Consider the following 15,008-nt stretch of genomic DNA (forward strand, 5'->3'; position numbering starts at 1 on the left):
GCTCTACACAAAGTAAGTGTTCAATAAATACAAATGAATGAGTTATAAGAATTTCACCAATGTGCATATGCATAATTTCTCTAAAAATGACTAACTTTAAATAGCTAAATACTTTGTTTTCCTTATTTATATACTCTGCTTTTTAGCTCCTGTCAAAAAAAACTAGAGAAGATTGATTATAATATTTTTTCTTAATTGAAAACAACTGAGTCCATTTTATGCTATGAAAAAGATGTATTCAAAAAAGAACTAAAAGTTTACTGAATAAAGTGTGCTGAAGCCAAACTGGTGGGGGAGAAGGGGGCACAAGATAAACAGAAAAACACTCACCCACTGCTACTGGTGCTGCCTGACATTTGGGAGAAAAACGACGTCCCTAAAAGGCGGTGAGATCAAGGTGTAGAAATTAGTCTTTTTTTTTAAAAAAAAAAAAGCACAACTAGAATGCAGTTCAGTAGATTGGGATTTCCAGAGTTTTATTTATAGTATTAGCTAGATAAAAAGCATACATATTGTGTCTGTTGTACAGTCAATACATTTGCAAATTTTTCTTTAAATTCTCTATACAAAGTCATTGCCAATTGATATGGTCATTGATGGCCCAGGGCATAGAATAACCAAAAGGTATAAAAACAAGTTTGCAGACTTGCCCCAAGATACAAAAACTGAATTTTAAACAATGTCATAACATACATGATTTAAACTGTGTACGAAAAATCACATGTCAAATGAAGTACAAAAATATCCAAACCACCCATTATGAACAATTGCAACAATTCCTTTATTCTGCAGTTTAACATGGAACTTACCAGTTCCCACATGTTATTATTTCGATTAAGCTTTTATCAGCTTTGCAGAACACGGGATACTTAAGTAGAGTGACATTCAACTCTTAGTGTTTTAAAAATACAAAAACTTCTCTATATGTATCACTGAATTCCTGTCCAGACTTCCAAGTTGCCGGACTTAATGCCCAGAAATCTAGAAAGAAAACATGTACTATTTTTTTTTCAAACAGGGCAGAGAAATGCCTCCGGCTAATCCTAGTTAGCAAAAACGGAACAAAACAATTTTAAAATATTTTGTAGCTTTGTGTATCTATGGCTATTAGAAGGAATTTTCAAATATATACACATTAGTGTTTGCCTTAGCAAATGTGTAACCAGAAGTTGCAAGGCAACTTGAATTAAAATTAAAATCAGTCTTTGCTCGTTTTTCTGAAAACTGTTTAGGATATAGATTATACTGTTACGCTTTCATTACCCAACTTCCTAAAATGCCGAGTAAAGTTACTCTTAGTAATATTAATTCACCCACATGGCACAACATTTCTGATTAAAATATCTGCTTAACAATAACTAGTAATATACAGAATGATATAGGTGAATTAACTTGGGAGAATCTTACTCGCATTTCAACATCAGCAATTTAAAATTTCATATGTAGTATATCATATATAATTTATATATATATATATATTCTGCACATAAAAGGCTCTAATCTGCCAGGGATTAAATTTTCCAGCATCGGAATGATTCCTTCATATACAACCGGTGAGGATTCTAATCGGTCTATGGTTTTTTTTTTTCCTACTTCAAGCTCTGAGCCCCGGATTATGACTGGAAGGTTCTAAAATCCAGTTTCTGTCTGCTAGGAGCAAGGCAGCAAACACCATTTTAAACCTTTTGTGAAAAGATTAAGCAGAACGAAAGTGAAATATGTTTTCAGGTTATAAACAGGATTGCGTTTTACAGTCCACCGTCCTGACAATATAATGGCCACGGCAGTGAATGTTCAGTCTAAAGGCTGAGGGTCAGCAATAGGCATGGTATGGAGGACTTCATCTAGAAGCTGGAGGGCCCGGTGTAAGTGAATCTCAATCCAGCAAGGCGTCTCTTTGATGCTCTGTCTCGGATAATCGGGTCCCCAGCCCTTCACAAAGCTCATCCTGAGGATGCACAAGCGGCGGAGATCATCCACCCCAATCCCGGCGGCGGCGGATAGGCCTGAGGAAGAGAGATTTTTTTTCGGAAACGCGTTCAAAAGACTGGCTGAGGCTGCCCCATCCTCCTGGCTTTCTGAGCTGAGTGACCAATTTTTCTTAAATGGCTTCTCAGGATCCTACCTCCTGGCTAAACTGCTAAGAAATAAATGGAGACACGCTGCCTGGGGCCAATGTGGCTTCTCTTTCTCCAATTTCTTCTAATTCAAGAGACAAAAAGAACCACCTCGAGCCATTCCCCCTGGAGATGGAGATATGAGGAGGGACTCATGCCTAGGCTATAGTATCTGCTCACAGACTATGGGAACTTTAACGTCTATGACACGCGCTGGCTAGAAGACAAAACTGGCGTCGGCAATTGTTCTTTTTCTAAGAGGACTTGTGTCCTAAATGAACCTCTCTGTTCCAGTTTCCCTGTGTGTAAACTGGAGGTAGTAATATCTGTTACTAATACTTCACACAGACATCTGTGTAAGAAAGAAGTGTTTTTTACAAACATCTCCTAGTTCCTTGGAGGTGACAGCCTACGTTTACCACTAATTTGTTTTTGTCTCCCCAAGTCTCTGGGGCATCAAAAGAGCCAAGTTTTTATACTTTAAAAACAGCCACACCTATATTTTAAAGTTCTTAACCAATCAGTAATGGGGGTGGGGGGGGGAGGTCTGCAATTTTTTCAGAAAATCTAAACTCATCAGGAAAACAAAGAAGCTAACGGGAAGGATTTGCATACTGTCGAGAAAACCTGCAGGGCCGCTGCAGTTTTCTTAGCCAGTGTGATTTGCTTACCACACTGAAGAGGTTAACAACAGGGGTTGACTGAATCACTAGTTATGCCTTCTGAGGTGCCAGATGGGTGCCACCAGTTTCCATCATAAAAGTCTACATTCAGGAGTTTAACTCTGCAGTAAAAAATTCCCCATCAGTGTGAAACCTGGCACGGTTCAATCTTACCCTTAAATACATAAAATGCTCTAAAATATTACCAAATACCACCCCACTACAAGTTTTTCCCTTCACACAAACAGCCTAACTTTTAGAAGAACTGAGACAGATGCATAATTCTCAGATCAGGATCAGATTTCTATCCCTATAAAGCCCAAAGGCTAGCAACTGTAATCTACTGTGACATTTTCTAATGAGTGCATCAACCCCAACTTCTCTTCTATCCCATCCTGATACTAGTGAAGAGAGGCAGGCTCTGCACCAGTGAAGACAGAGTATTTAAAAAATGGAATGGGTTATTACAGAAAGGGAGAGCTGGAGTCCATTCAAAGAGTCAAAAGGCTCATTTCCTGAATAAGCAGTTCAAATCCCCCTCTAGACTGTAAGCTTGTTAGGGGCAGGGAACGTGTCTGCTAATTCTGTTGCATTGTACTCGCCCAAGGGCCTAATAGAGTGCTCTGCATACAGTAAGCGCTCCATAAAAACCACCGATTGACACAGAAACAATTCTTTCAGGTACTGCTGATGAGAAGCAGCGTGGCTCAGTGGAAAGAGCCCGGGCTTTGGAGTCAGTGGTCATGGGTTCAAATCCCGGCTCCGCCAATTGTCAGCTGTGTGACTTTGGTCAAGTCACTTCTCTGTGCCTCAGGTCCCTCATCTGTAAAATGGGGATTGACAGTGAGCCCCCGTGGGACAACCTCTCCAGCACTTAGAACAGTGCTTTGCACATAGTAAGTGCTTAATGGCATTATTATTATTATCATGATGATTAAAGCAGAGACATAATACAGCTCATTTGGCTTTTTGGAAATTGAAAAAGCAAGACAAAAGTACACTTACTGATGGCAGGAGCTATTCCACCTACTGAGCCTGGTCCGGGGATGTTTCCTGCTACTGCTGCCGCTTGCGCTGCTGCTGCGGCTTGTGCAGTGGCAGCCTGCTGCTGCATTTGACGATGACACTGGCGCAAGTCAAATACCTTTCCAAAAAAAAAAAAAAAAGGATACAAATTCTGAGTTACGGGCATGCTGCCTAAAACGAAATGGAAGTCTTAGAAAATCCCAGTCAGGGCCCTGCACATTGGCTCCCTCTCTATTTAAGCTTGAGGTGCTCATCCCCCGGGCCTGGAATGCCCTCCCTCTGCCCCTCCGCCAAGCTAGCTCTCTTCCTCCCTTCAAGGCCCTACTGAGAGCTCACCTCCTCCAGGAGGCCTTCCCACACTGAGCCCCTTCCTTCCTCTCCCCCTCGCCCCCCTCTCCATCCCCCCCATCTTACCTCCTTCCCTTCCCCACAGCGCCTGTATATATGTATATATGTTTGTACATATTTATTACTCTATTCATTTTACTTGTACATATCTATTCTATTGATTTTATTTTGTTAGTATGTTTGGTTTTGTTCTCTGTCTCCCCCTTTTAGACTGTGAGCCCACTGTTGGGTAGGGACTGTCTCTATAGGTTGCCAACTTGTACTTCCCAAGCGCTTAGTCCAGTGCTCTGCACACAGTAAGCGCTCAATAAATACGATTGATTGATTGATTGATTGTCAGGCGGGCTCAGGCCTTGCCTGAGCATGCCCAGAGCTCTTTCTCCACGCTTCCCCGAGGGCACTTAACCAGGGGAACAACAACCACTGATGTCATGACAATCAATCCATCAATCGTATTTATTGAGCGCTTACTGTGTGCAGAGCACTGTACTAAGTGCTTGGGAAGTCCAAGTTGGCAATATATAGAGACAGTCCCTACCCAACAGTGGGCTCACAGTCTAGATGACAGCGCAAGCACGGCCTGCTCCAGCCTCAGTAGTAGCCAAGGGGCCTTTCCACTTGCACTCAGCCCACCTCTGTAGGGAGATGGATGGGCAGAATAACCCCTGGGCCTCTCTAGGCCTCCTGGTCTTTTTTTTAATTGAGATGGGCCAGGTTTGTCCATTGGAAGTGACCTCACTATTCCTTATATGCCCCAGAGCCTGATACAGATGCCACACCAAAACCACTAACCCTAAAAGGGCACTTCAGAGGAGCCACTGCTTCAGTCCCCGGGCTTTTTACCCGGGAGGAGTGGGACAGGAAGACCAGGGGGATGAGAGAAGAGAAGGAGGCTTGGGGCTGGCATCTCTGCCGTCTGGGCTTTGCCAAGTGAATTGTCCCAGAAGTGGCTGCTAGGCTCCCCGGAAAGAGGAAGAAGTGAAAATGGGCTGAGTGAGCTGACAGACTAAGGTGAAGGGGACTGAAGAGGGATTGGGAAGAGAGAGCCGAAATTTCCAGACTGGGAAAGAAACGGGAGGAATGGGGGGGAAGGGAGGAATTGGGGGGAGGAAGATGGAGATGAAGAACACAAAATGAACTGAGCAAAGAAGCGGATACTGGGATAAAAATTTACAGAATAAATGTAAGGGAGAGAAGATGGACAATGAAGAGGAAAAAAAAAGACAGGATAAAAACAACAGACAAGAGGTGGACAGGGGCAGGCAGAGTGAGAAGAGGAGAGGGATCTCAAGAAACTAGCAGAAAGAAGGTGACCATCCAGAGGGCAAGAGGAAGAGAAAGGGAAGCCAAAGAGGGAGGGGAAAAATCACAGGATGATTTTAGACTGTGAGCCCACTGTTGGGTAGGGACTGCCTCTATATGTTGCCAACTTGTACTTCCCAAGCGCTTAGTACAGTGCTCTGCACACAGTAAGCGAAAAATCAAAGGTAGATTTTAGACTGTGAGCCCACTGTTGGGTAGGGACTGTCTCTATATGTTGCCAACTTGTACTTCCCAAGCGCTTAGTACTGTGCTCTGCACACAGTAAGCGCTCAATAAATACGATTGATGATATGATGATGATGATGAAAAGTAAAGGGAAAGAACAAGAATAGCAACAGGTAAAAACTGGTCAGAATTTAGATAATTCAGCTAACACCCTAAATCCGAAGTCCCAAATGTTTGACATACATGAGATGATTTTTTTTCTTAGGGTTAAGCTGGTAAGAAGACAATTTAACTTCATATACATTACTACCCAAAATTTAATTTTGCACTTTCAGATTTTTAATAACAATGTCTGGTATGCTGCCAGAATTGTCCTTGATTTTCATCAGTAAAGGGATTGTAAAGTGACTCCCAAAGAGATGGCTTGCAATACAGCAGTCTTTTCTTCTCACAAATGTTATGTATCAAGCATATTTATTGAACATTACCTCTGTGCAGAGCACAGTATTAAGTGCTTAGGACAGTATAATATAACAGAGGTGGGAGACAAGCTCCCTGCCCACAATGAGCTAACAGTCTAAATACCCTCCTATGGCTGGGAGGCAATTATTTGCTGCAACCAACAGAAGAAGCCTGGCACAGAGACTTTAAAAGTGGACCAAATTCAAGTTTAGAGAGGGAGGGTTTTTCCCTCGTTTGTAGGCACAACCTTGCCTAGAAAGAAGTAGTCATCCCATCAGTCTTAATTATTCTATAGCAAGGCTTCACTTATCTCCCCCCTCTTTTACCTTTGCTAAAAACCGAGTTGGACAATGGTAGTTTATTGTGGAATTTCTTCTGCTTGGGTATATCTTTCTTGGACCACCTTTCCCCCAGATGCAAGATCTAAAACTTTAACCGAATAGACAAGATGGCTATTTATTGAGCACCTTCTGTGTTCAGAGCACTCTGACCCTGACCTCCAAGAGCTTATTATGATTTAGGGGGAATAAAATCAGTATGCTTTACACGTATCCAGGGAGCAAACAAGCTCTGTAAACTCTGTTATGATTTTTCAATACCTTCTCTTCTCTACTATTTTCCATAATGAAAGCAGAATATGTTCCAGTGTGTGCGCTTCTAAAACACATATAACCAGAATACGCCATCTTAGTGGCTTTCTCCCAGAGCCTCAGTGCCTTGAAGGCAGAGGCCATGCAATTTAGGCCTTCCCAGCTTCTGCAGTTTTATTGACGTTGACACTGATGATTCTGCAACACAATCTCTGGGGTGGAAAAGCTGCTGGTTAGATTAGAAACGTATTCTACCATGCACATCCATAACGCCGGCTGCAGGACCCAAAGGGGCAAATAAAATTGACTATTTAAAACTGGAACCATGACTCAGATTGATTGAACTGGACAAGCTATCGGTACCGTCTTTTAGCTCTCTGCTAAGGTAATCCCACATTACCTAGCGATCAGAACCTAGCCTCTACAGGAAGCCTTCCCCAATTAACCAGGAACTGATTAATCCCAAATCTCAGCCCCCGCCTAGCCTATTTCCCAGCAACAGGTATTCATTACATTTGCTAGTATATCTGTAACGCTACGTTAATCGGGCCTATCGACTGTAAACTCGAGGGTAGGGAACCATAGATGTATCACAGTATATAACCCCTACAGCACCCAAAACAGAACCCAATAGATAATGTTGTAAATCATGAATGATAGTGAACAGGGCTAATGGAGAGGTAGCCAAACTTACTAGGAGATCCTTGAGTTTAAATCCAGCAGGGCTAGCAAAAATCCCATGAAGTTCATTACACTTCTGATAAGCTTCAGGTATTTCAGATACTTAAACTTTGTTTATGAAACACCGGTGACAGCAGTTGCACCCGGCTGACGGTCAATGATAGTGAAAGAGGGTGCAAGTATATCACAGGGACAGCTGACGAGGAAGTGCACAATCGCCCAGATCCTTCCTTCCTCTCTGGAAGATCTGTGAGGTTAATCTATCAAATCCGGGATCCTTGCAATTGTTCACAGCTGCACCGGGAAAAGTCGGTTTCCAAGTCGTCTTATTTTGATTAAACGTTAACTGTGAGACCTCATCTGTCATAATGAATCAGGCGACTCACCACTGCTGAAACTGTCCTTGAGAAATAATTTTCTGTGTATGGGTGATCACTTTAGAACAGGCTGCATTTTTCACAGGAATTCTTGGAGTAGGTATGCTTGGTCCTCCCATCCAAAAGATATTTTAGAAGGGGGCATTTGAGTTTAGATAGCATAATGCTGCATTTAATCAATATTCACCTGTCTAGTCACAGAAATCATTTAGGCAATCAGCTTTGAAGGAAGGGGGCTCAGTCTGTGAACTGACATGGGTACCCAGCACAATACCCACACACATCTGGGTGCTCGGTAAATATTATTTAATGACATCTGGAATGGTGGCTGGATCTTAACAATCCTCTTAGCTAATGGTCACCAACGGTGACATGACCTTGATGACAATGCCTCGGTGTAGTCACCACACTGACAATAACAGGAACTACCAAGATGTCCCACATCCAGGCCGTGCTGTTGCGGAGGCATTTACAGAAGGATGCTGTTTGCAAGCACTCGTCCAATCACCTAGTCTGGGGGCTGAGCCACAGTGCACAGGTTGTATTATTAGAGGCACTATGGGGTGAATCAAATGTTTATCTCGGACAAGCAATCTGCTCAATGATCTATATTCCTTCGGTCCTGCCGTCAAAAACTTGGGAGAGTGAATAATGGGCGGACCCACAGTGAATGGGTTTGGGATGGTCCGTGGTATTTTCTTATTGATCAGTCAAGGTGCACACTTGCTGACTTGCAAAAATCAAGTTTTTCAGTCCCGAGGTATCTGATAATAAGGAAAGCATGCGATCCCCCTCCTTACTCTGGCACTGGAATTCCCCACAACAACTTATCTGTTGCTAACGTGAAACTCTCAAGGTTACTGCAAAAGCCTTTTCGCTATCAGCCACAGTGATAATGATGGGGAACAGAGGTAACCTAGCAGCCATGGGGCCTAGTGGAAACAGCACGGGCCCGGGAATCAGGGAACCTGGCCTCTAATTCCTGCTCTGCCACCTGCCTGCCCTGTGACCTTCAACGAATCACTTCACTTCCTTTGCCTCAGTTTCCTCATCTGTAAAATGGGGATTAAACGCCTGTTCTCCCTCCTTCTCCGATTGTGAGCCCCATGTGAAACAGGGTCTGCGTCTGACCTGATTATCTTGCACCTACTCCAGCACTTATTACTGTGCTTGGTGCACAGTGAGCATTTAAGTACCATTATTAATAATGACCTGGTGATTACTCTTGTCTTTAGTTAGATCTCCATGTTTACAGACTATGCCAAACGGGAAAAAAAAAAAATATTTTAGTCTGTCTAACACTGTTTTAGACTGTGAGCCCACTGTTGGGTAGGGACTGTCTCTATACGTTGCCAATTTGTACTTCCCAAGCGCTTAGTACAGTGCTCTGCACACAGTAAGCGCTCAATAAATACGATCGATTGATTGATTGGTTACTTCAGAGATGGTCAGGACCACTGGGATGGGCTAAGATGCTTCTGCTAATACAGCCTAAAAGTGACTTTTGTGTTTTGGTGGTAAACAAAAGAAATACAGATTCTAGATCCTTTGATTAAAAAAAAAAGCAGCTGATGAACGCTTTTATAAAGTAACAATCTGCAACAGTTAAAGAAAATAACTTAAGCACTCATTAGCTGTTGACTGTTTTCACAAAAGTTCAGGCGACCAGTTCAAATTACTTGGAACGGCACCCTAAATTTCCTGGTAATTCAATGGAATTCCAAAAAGGCTTTGTTCTGATTAATTTTTTTTTTGCTGTAAAAATCACGTTTGGACCCACCTCCTACATCTGATATCCTTTTTTTAACGTATAAAAAAAGAGCACATCTTGCTGTTGGGTGGGCTTCTTGACAGAATGGGAGATGATGGCATCTAGGTAACTAACTGGCTATTCTGATTGGCACAGGCAAGCAGGCCTCGATCGACGTGGAAGGGATAACACCAAACCTCCCCCAGTGAGCAATGGAAATACTTCTGCAACGACAGCAGCTGCTGTCGAACGGGACTGGCTGCGGTTACAATTGCTGGAGAAGCAATGGTTGTACAATATGGTTGTACATATTTATTATGGTTGTACATATTTATTACTCTACTTATTTATTTATTTTACTGGTACATACCTATCCTATTTATTTTATTTTGTTGGTATGTTTGATTTTGTTCTCTGCCTCCCCCTTTTAGACTGTGAGCCCACTGTTGGGTAGGGACTGTCTCTATGTGTTGCCAATTTGTACTTCCCAAGCGCTTAGTACAGTGCTCTGCACATAGTAAGCGCTCAATAAATACGATTGATGATGAAGCAGCGTGACCTCGTAGTTAGGGCACGGTCCTGGGAGTCAGAAGGGCCTGGGTTCTAATCCCAGCTCTGCCACTTGTCCGCTACGTGACCTTGGGCAAATCACTTCACTGGGCCTCCGTTCCCTCATCTGTAAAATGGGGATGAAGACCGTGAGCCCTACGTGGGGCAGGGTCTGCGTCCGACCTGATTAACTTGTATCTACCGCAGCGCTTGGAACGTAATATCATCATCATCAATCGTATTTATTGAGCGCTTACTATGTGCAGAGCACTGTACTAAGTGCTTGGGAAGTACAAATTGGCAACATATAGAGACAGTTCCTACCCAACAGTGGGCTCACAGTCTAAAAGGGGGAGACAGAGAACAAAACCAAACATACTAACAAAATAAAATAGAATAGATATGTACAAATAAATTAAGTAAATAAATAAATAGAGTAAAAAAATATGTACAACCATATATACATATATACAGGTGCTGAGGGGAAGGGAGGGAGGTAAGATGGGGGGATGGAGGGGGGACGAGGGGGAGAGGAAGGAAGGGGCTCAGTCTGGGAAGGCCTCCTGGAGGAGGTGAGCTCTCAGCAGGGCCTTAATATGCGCTTAACAAGTACCATCATTATTATTATTATTAATACCAAGGGGTTCCAATCACTGCAGTCTACCAGCTGTCCAATGGCACTGTTCTGATGGAACCTCACTGGGAAAACGTGTAGGCTGTCAACCAGCACACAGCAATTATTAATGAAAAGAAGCACTGTGACATAGTGGATACGGCATGGGGCTGAGAGTCAGGAGGCCCTGGATTCTAATCCTGCCTCTGCCACTTGTCTGCTATAAGGCCTTGGGCAAGTCACTCCTCGGTGCCTGTTATCTGTAAAACGGGGATTAAGACTGTGAGCCCCATGTGAGACAGGGGTTGTGTCCAACCTGTTAACGTTCTACCTAATTCAGTGCCTGGAACATAGTAAACGCTTAACAAACACCATTAAAAAAAATTGTGGCAGAGCTCTGAATACCTAAGGACCGCCTTGTTCCAGCCCTACTAATCAGCTGTCTGGCCATCAATCAACTGTACTTATTGAGCGCTTACTGTGTGCAGAACACTGTCCTAAACTCTTGGAAGAGGACACTATAATAGAGTTAGTAGACACATTTCCTACAGACTAGATGCAGAGCACTGTCCTAAACTCTTGGAAGAGTACACTATAATAAAGTTAGTAGACACATTTCCTACAGACTAGATGCAGAGCACTGTCCTAAACTCTTGGAAGAGTACACTATAATAAAGTTAGTAGACACATTTCCTACAGACTAGAGGATGCCACAGCACAATAAAGGGTTGGGGTAAGGGAAAGCAGGGCTGGGGCTAAGTTTCCAGAGCACTTGTATTGTCACTTGTATTGTCGACACTTTCCCTTCATATCCACGCAACACATGATTATTTCTGCTAATTATCTGATTAATTCATTATGCATTTCTACTCCAAGCAAAACCCAAATACAGGGAAAACTCACCTTTATATATGCACTTGGGTAAATTTTGTGAACGGCATCTCCTGGTGCCCGCCCTGCTTCTCTGTCTAGGTAGTAGCTTTGGACAAAGACGGCATGGTCACTGAGGCAACGGACCCAAACATCGCCTTCTCCTTTACATTCCAACTGCACCCCTTTCCCTATGTGCAACCTTTAAGAAAAAGAACAAGAATTTGTTAGAAAATATTTCACAGTGCACTAAAAAGTCATTTTTACCATAATGAGTACCTGCCACAGAACCAGTAGGTGAGAATGAGTAATTTCAAGAATGCTCCAAGTTTAGAAACACCGTACCACTGGGACTCCCTCAGTTTTGATCTAACCAGTCCATTCTACATGTATTCAAGTCAATCAAGATTACTTACTGAATCTTGATTGTGCAAACACTGTAGTCAGCAATAAAGTTAGAAGACAAGAGTTCACAAGAGTTAGCAGCTAATCCCTGCACTCAAGAAATTTAAAAGTCTAGTGGGGGAGACGGACATAAAGTAAATTACAGATTGAATAGGAGAAAAGAGAAAAGAAAAAGGTGATAGCTTGGGGGATCTGACCTAGGGAGAATAAAAACTAATCAGGGAAGGCCTCCTGGAAGAGATGGGATGTCAGAAGGGCTTGGATGATGGGGATAATAATAATAGCTGGTATCTGTTAAGCGCTATGTGCCAGGCACTGCACTGTACTAAGCGCTGGGGTGGATACAAGCAAATCAGGTTGGACACAGTCCGTGTCCCATATGAGGCTCACAAGTCTTAATCCCCATTTTGCAGATGAAGGAACTGAGTCACAGAGAGGTGAAATGACTTGCCAAGGTCACGTGGCAGGGTCGGGATTCGAATCCAGGTCCTTCTAACTCCCGGGCCCGGGCTCTATTCACTGGGCCACGGGGTGAAGGGAGAGGGAGTTCTAGGCAAGAAGAAAGGTGTAAGCTTCAAAGGATTCATACGGGATTTATAAAGAAAGATACCTTGCTCTCTCAATAGCTTCTGTTCTGTGAACATTAGAGAGCTGCCCCAGGCAAAAGCGGTCTCCTCCGGAAGGGTCCACGTATCCATCAACAGTAACAATTGGGCAGCTTGAAGGAACTTTAAATGTCTCTCCTACTTGCACATCCATTTCAAAGTAAGCAATTGAACACCAATATTCAGGAGCTGTCGAAGGAAAAAAAAAAACACATGAAAAACAGAACCCCTATATCTCACTCCTGTGAAGCCTTCCATCATTACTTGCAAACAGAATCCACCTCCTAGACAGAGGTGCTACTCTGAAACCAACCAGAAAGCTCAAGTGCGAAGGAAAGAAAATGGGCTCTCTCTTGTCCGGTTTCCATCCCAGAACTTAAAAATGACATCTATGGTAAGACATCAACGAATCTTTTCCTTGCTATCTTACCAGGCACAGTGATCTTTCCTTGAGAGGCCAAGTCTACTAAGAGCTGACATATCAAGGAAGATGAAGAGACAAAAAAAATCACTCTCCTCCGAACAGACCTAAGCCAGATTTCACAATAGTTGCACTTCTTAACACTTTAAGAAGCTTGAAAGTTTTTAATTAAGGCACCTTGAGGAGCTATCTTACAATTTTCTGACCCAGTCCCAAAGAGACCAAACCTGAAATCAACTTTGTTACCTGCGGTCATCTGTTTAATGTAAACCAAGAGTAGTTTGGATAACCTTTTACAGACTGAGAGAGGACTGTATTAAAAATTAGAGAGGCAGCATGGTCTAGTGGATAGAACACAGGTGTGGGAGTTAGATGGACCTGGGTTCTAATCCCGGCTTCTCCATCACTTGTCTGCTGTGTGACCTTGGGCAAGTCACTTAACTCTTCTGTGCCTCAGTTACCTCATCTGTAAAAGGGGGATTATGACTGCGAGCCCCATGTGGGACAGGAACTGTGACCTACCTGATTATCTTGTATCTATCCCTGCTTGACACATAGTAAGTACTTCACAAATATTATCATGACTGTTATTACCCAGTCGCTATTTCTCTTCAATCTTTAAATGTTCTTTTTGATAGTCTGTTATCTGTTTATGTTAGTCAAAAAGCCATTTCTAAACTGCATATCCATACCTACTCTTCGAAATCAACTCAGTGATATTTATTTAGTGCTTACTGTGCGTTCAGAACACTGACCTAAGTTCCTGGAAGAATACAATACAGTAGGTAGGCAAAAAAACTGCTAGATTTCCATTTGCTTGCTACTTGCTAGGGCCCAATTCCCACTCATATCAACTTTCACTTCAAAAATCTGTTTTTAAACAGTCTGTGCTCTGAAAAATGCTTTCCCTGCTACTGACTTCATTGTCCTACTTTTTTGCCACTTTCCAATCAATGGTATTTATGGAGCAGAGCACTGTACTAAGTTTTTGGGAGAGTACAAAAGACGCATTAGGCTTAGTCTCTGCCCACAAGAAGCCTGTAATATGCCCAATTTTATCTCAGAAAACATCTGAAAATTCCATCTTATTCTTTTTGATTTTTTAAAAATAGCAAAAGCCACTGAGAAATAAAGAAGGTTGTCAGTCACTGTCTCTTTGTTTAGAGCCAGTAACAATTTATGGTCAGTCAATAATAAACAAAACTGATGTTACCTTATATATACTTCAACATAGATTAAAGAGAATGGTGGACTGGTAAATTTTGTAGTCCCCTTATTTTGTGTCCCAAACCACAAGTATCTTATTTTATTGCATCCCCACAATAAAATAAAGCCAGTAGAAGAGGACACTTGAGGTACAAAAGCAGTTAAGTGACTTGTTCAGGGTCACGTCAGACCAAGCTCGGAACACAGATGTTCCTCCCACACCATTAAGCTCACACTGTCACAACAAGGTTACTTTAGTAACTCTGTATACCGTATTTAAGGGCAGACATAAGAATACACAAAAGGTATTTGAAAATATCTTAGAGACTTACCAGGATGGTTGGAAATGGGAGGCTGGAATGCAAGCTCATTGTGAACTGGCCCTAAGGAGTGATGAACACAGAAACCAATAATTTATCCCACATTGCTCACATACTACGGAAAACCTGAAGAAACCACTTAACACCTAAAAAGGCAATGTGGAACCTGAAAAAATTTCTTAAGTTTTCCAAGTGCAGATGACTGTACAAGGAACTTGGGAAAGTACAGTAAGTTCAACAGACTTGACCCTTCCCCTCAAGGAGTTTACGAAGGGGGAGACAGACACAGAAATATATTGACAGTAGAGGGAAGCAACGTAGTTTAAAGATTTGTTCATAAGTGCTACAAGAGTGGGAGGATGAGTACCCAAGAGCTAAAGTGACACAGAAATACTTAATCGTGACAGGCCTCCTGGAGGAGATGTGATTTCAAAAGGGTCTTGAAGATGCAGAGGATTGTGAAGGGGAAGGAGTTCCAGACAGAAGGGAGGGCAGTGAGAGAAACGAGAACGAGGTAC

The 15,008-nt window shown here is 42.6% G+C and overlaps 1 protein-coding gene across 4 annotated transcripts in view; it reads right to left on the reverse strand.

Annotated features, from left to right (window-relative positions):
* Positions 1-461: 461 nt before the first annotated feature.
* Positions 462-15,008, reverse strand: part of SMAD4 (SMAD family member 4) — a 49,358-nt gene continuing 34,811 nt past the window's right edge. For 3 of the 4 annotated variants that reach the window (XM_038743869.1, XM_038743867.1, XM_038743868.1), the window contains exons 8-12: positions 14,503-14,553; positions 12,549-12,732; positions 11,567-11,735; positions 3,785-3,923; positions 462-2,006 (exon numbers count right to left, since the gene is read on the reverse strand). In XM_038743869.1, coding sequence (XP_038599797.1) covers positions 1,795-2,006; positions 3,785-3,923; positions 11,567-11,735; positions 12,549-12,732; positions 14,503-14,553 — 755 coding nt within the window. In that variant the 3' untranslated portion in view covers positions 462-1,794. Of the gene's footprint in view, positions 2,007-2,709; positions 2,902-3,784; positions 3,924-11,566; positions 11,736-12,548; positions 12,733-14,502; positions 14,554-15,008 lie in introns of those variants that run through there. The other variant, XM_038743870.1, reaches the window with a different exon arrangement.

Source organism: Tachyglossus aculeatus, chromosome 3 (genome assembly GCF_015852505.1).
Source record: "Tachyglossus aculeatus isolate mTacAcu1 chromosome 3, mTacAcu1.pri, whole genome shotgun sequence".
Taxonomy (NCBI): Eukaryota; Metazoa; Chordata; class Mammalia; order Monotremata; family Tachyglossidae; genus Tachyglossus; species Tachyglossus aculeatus.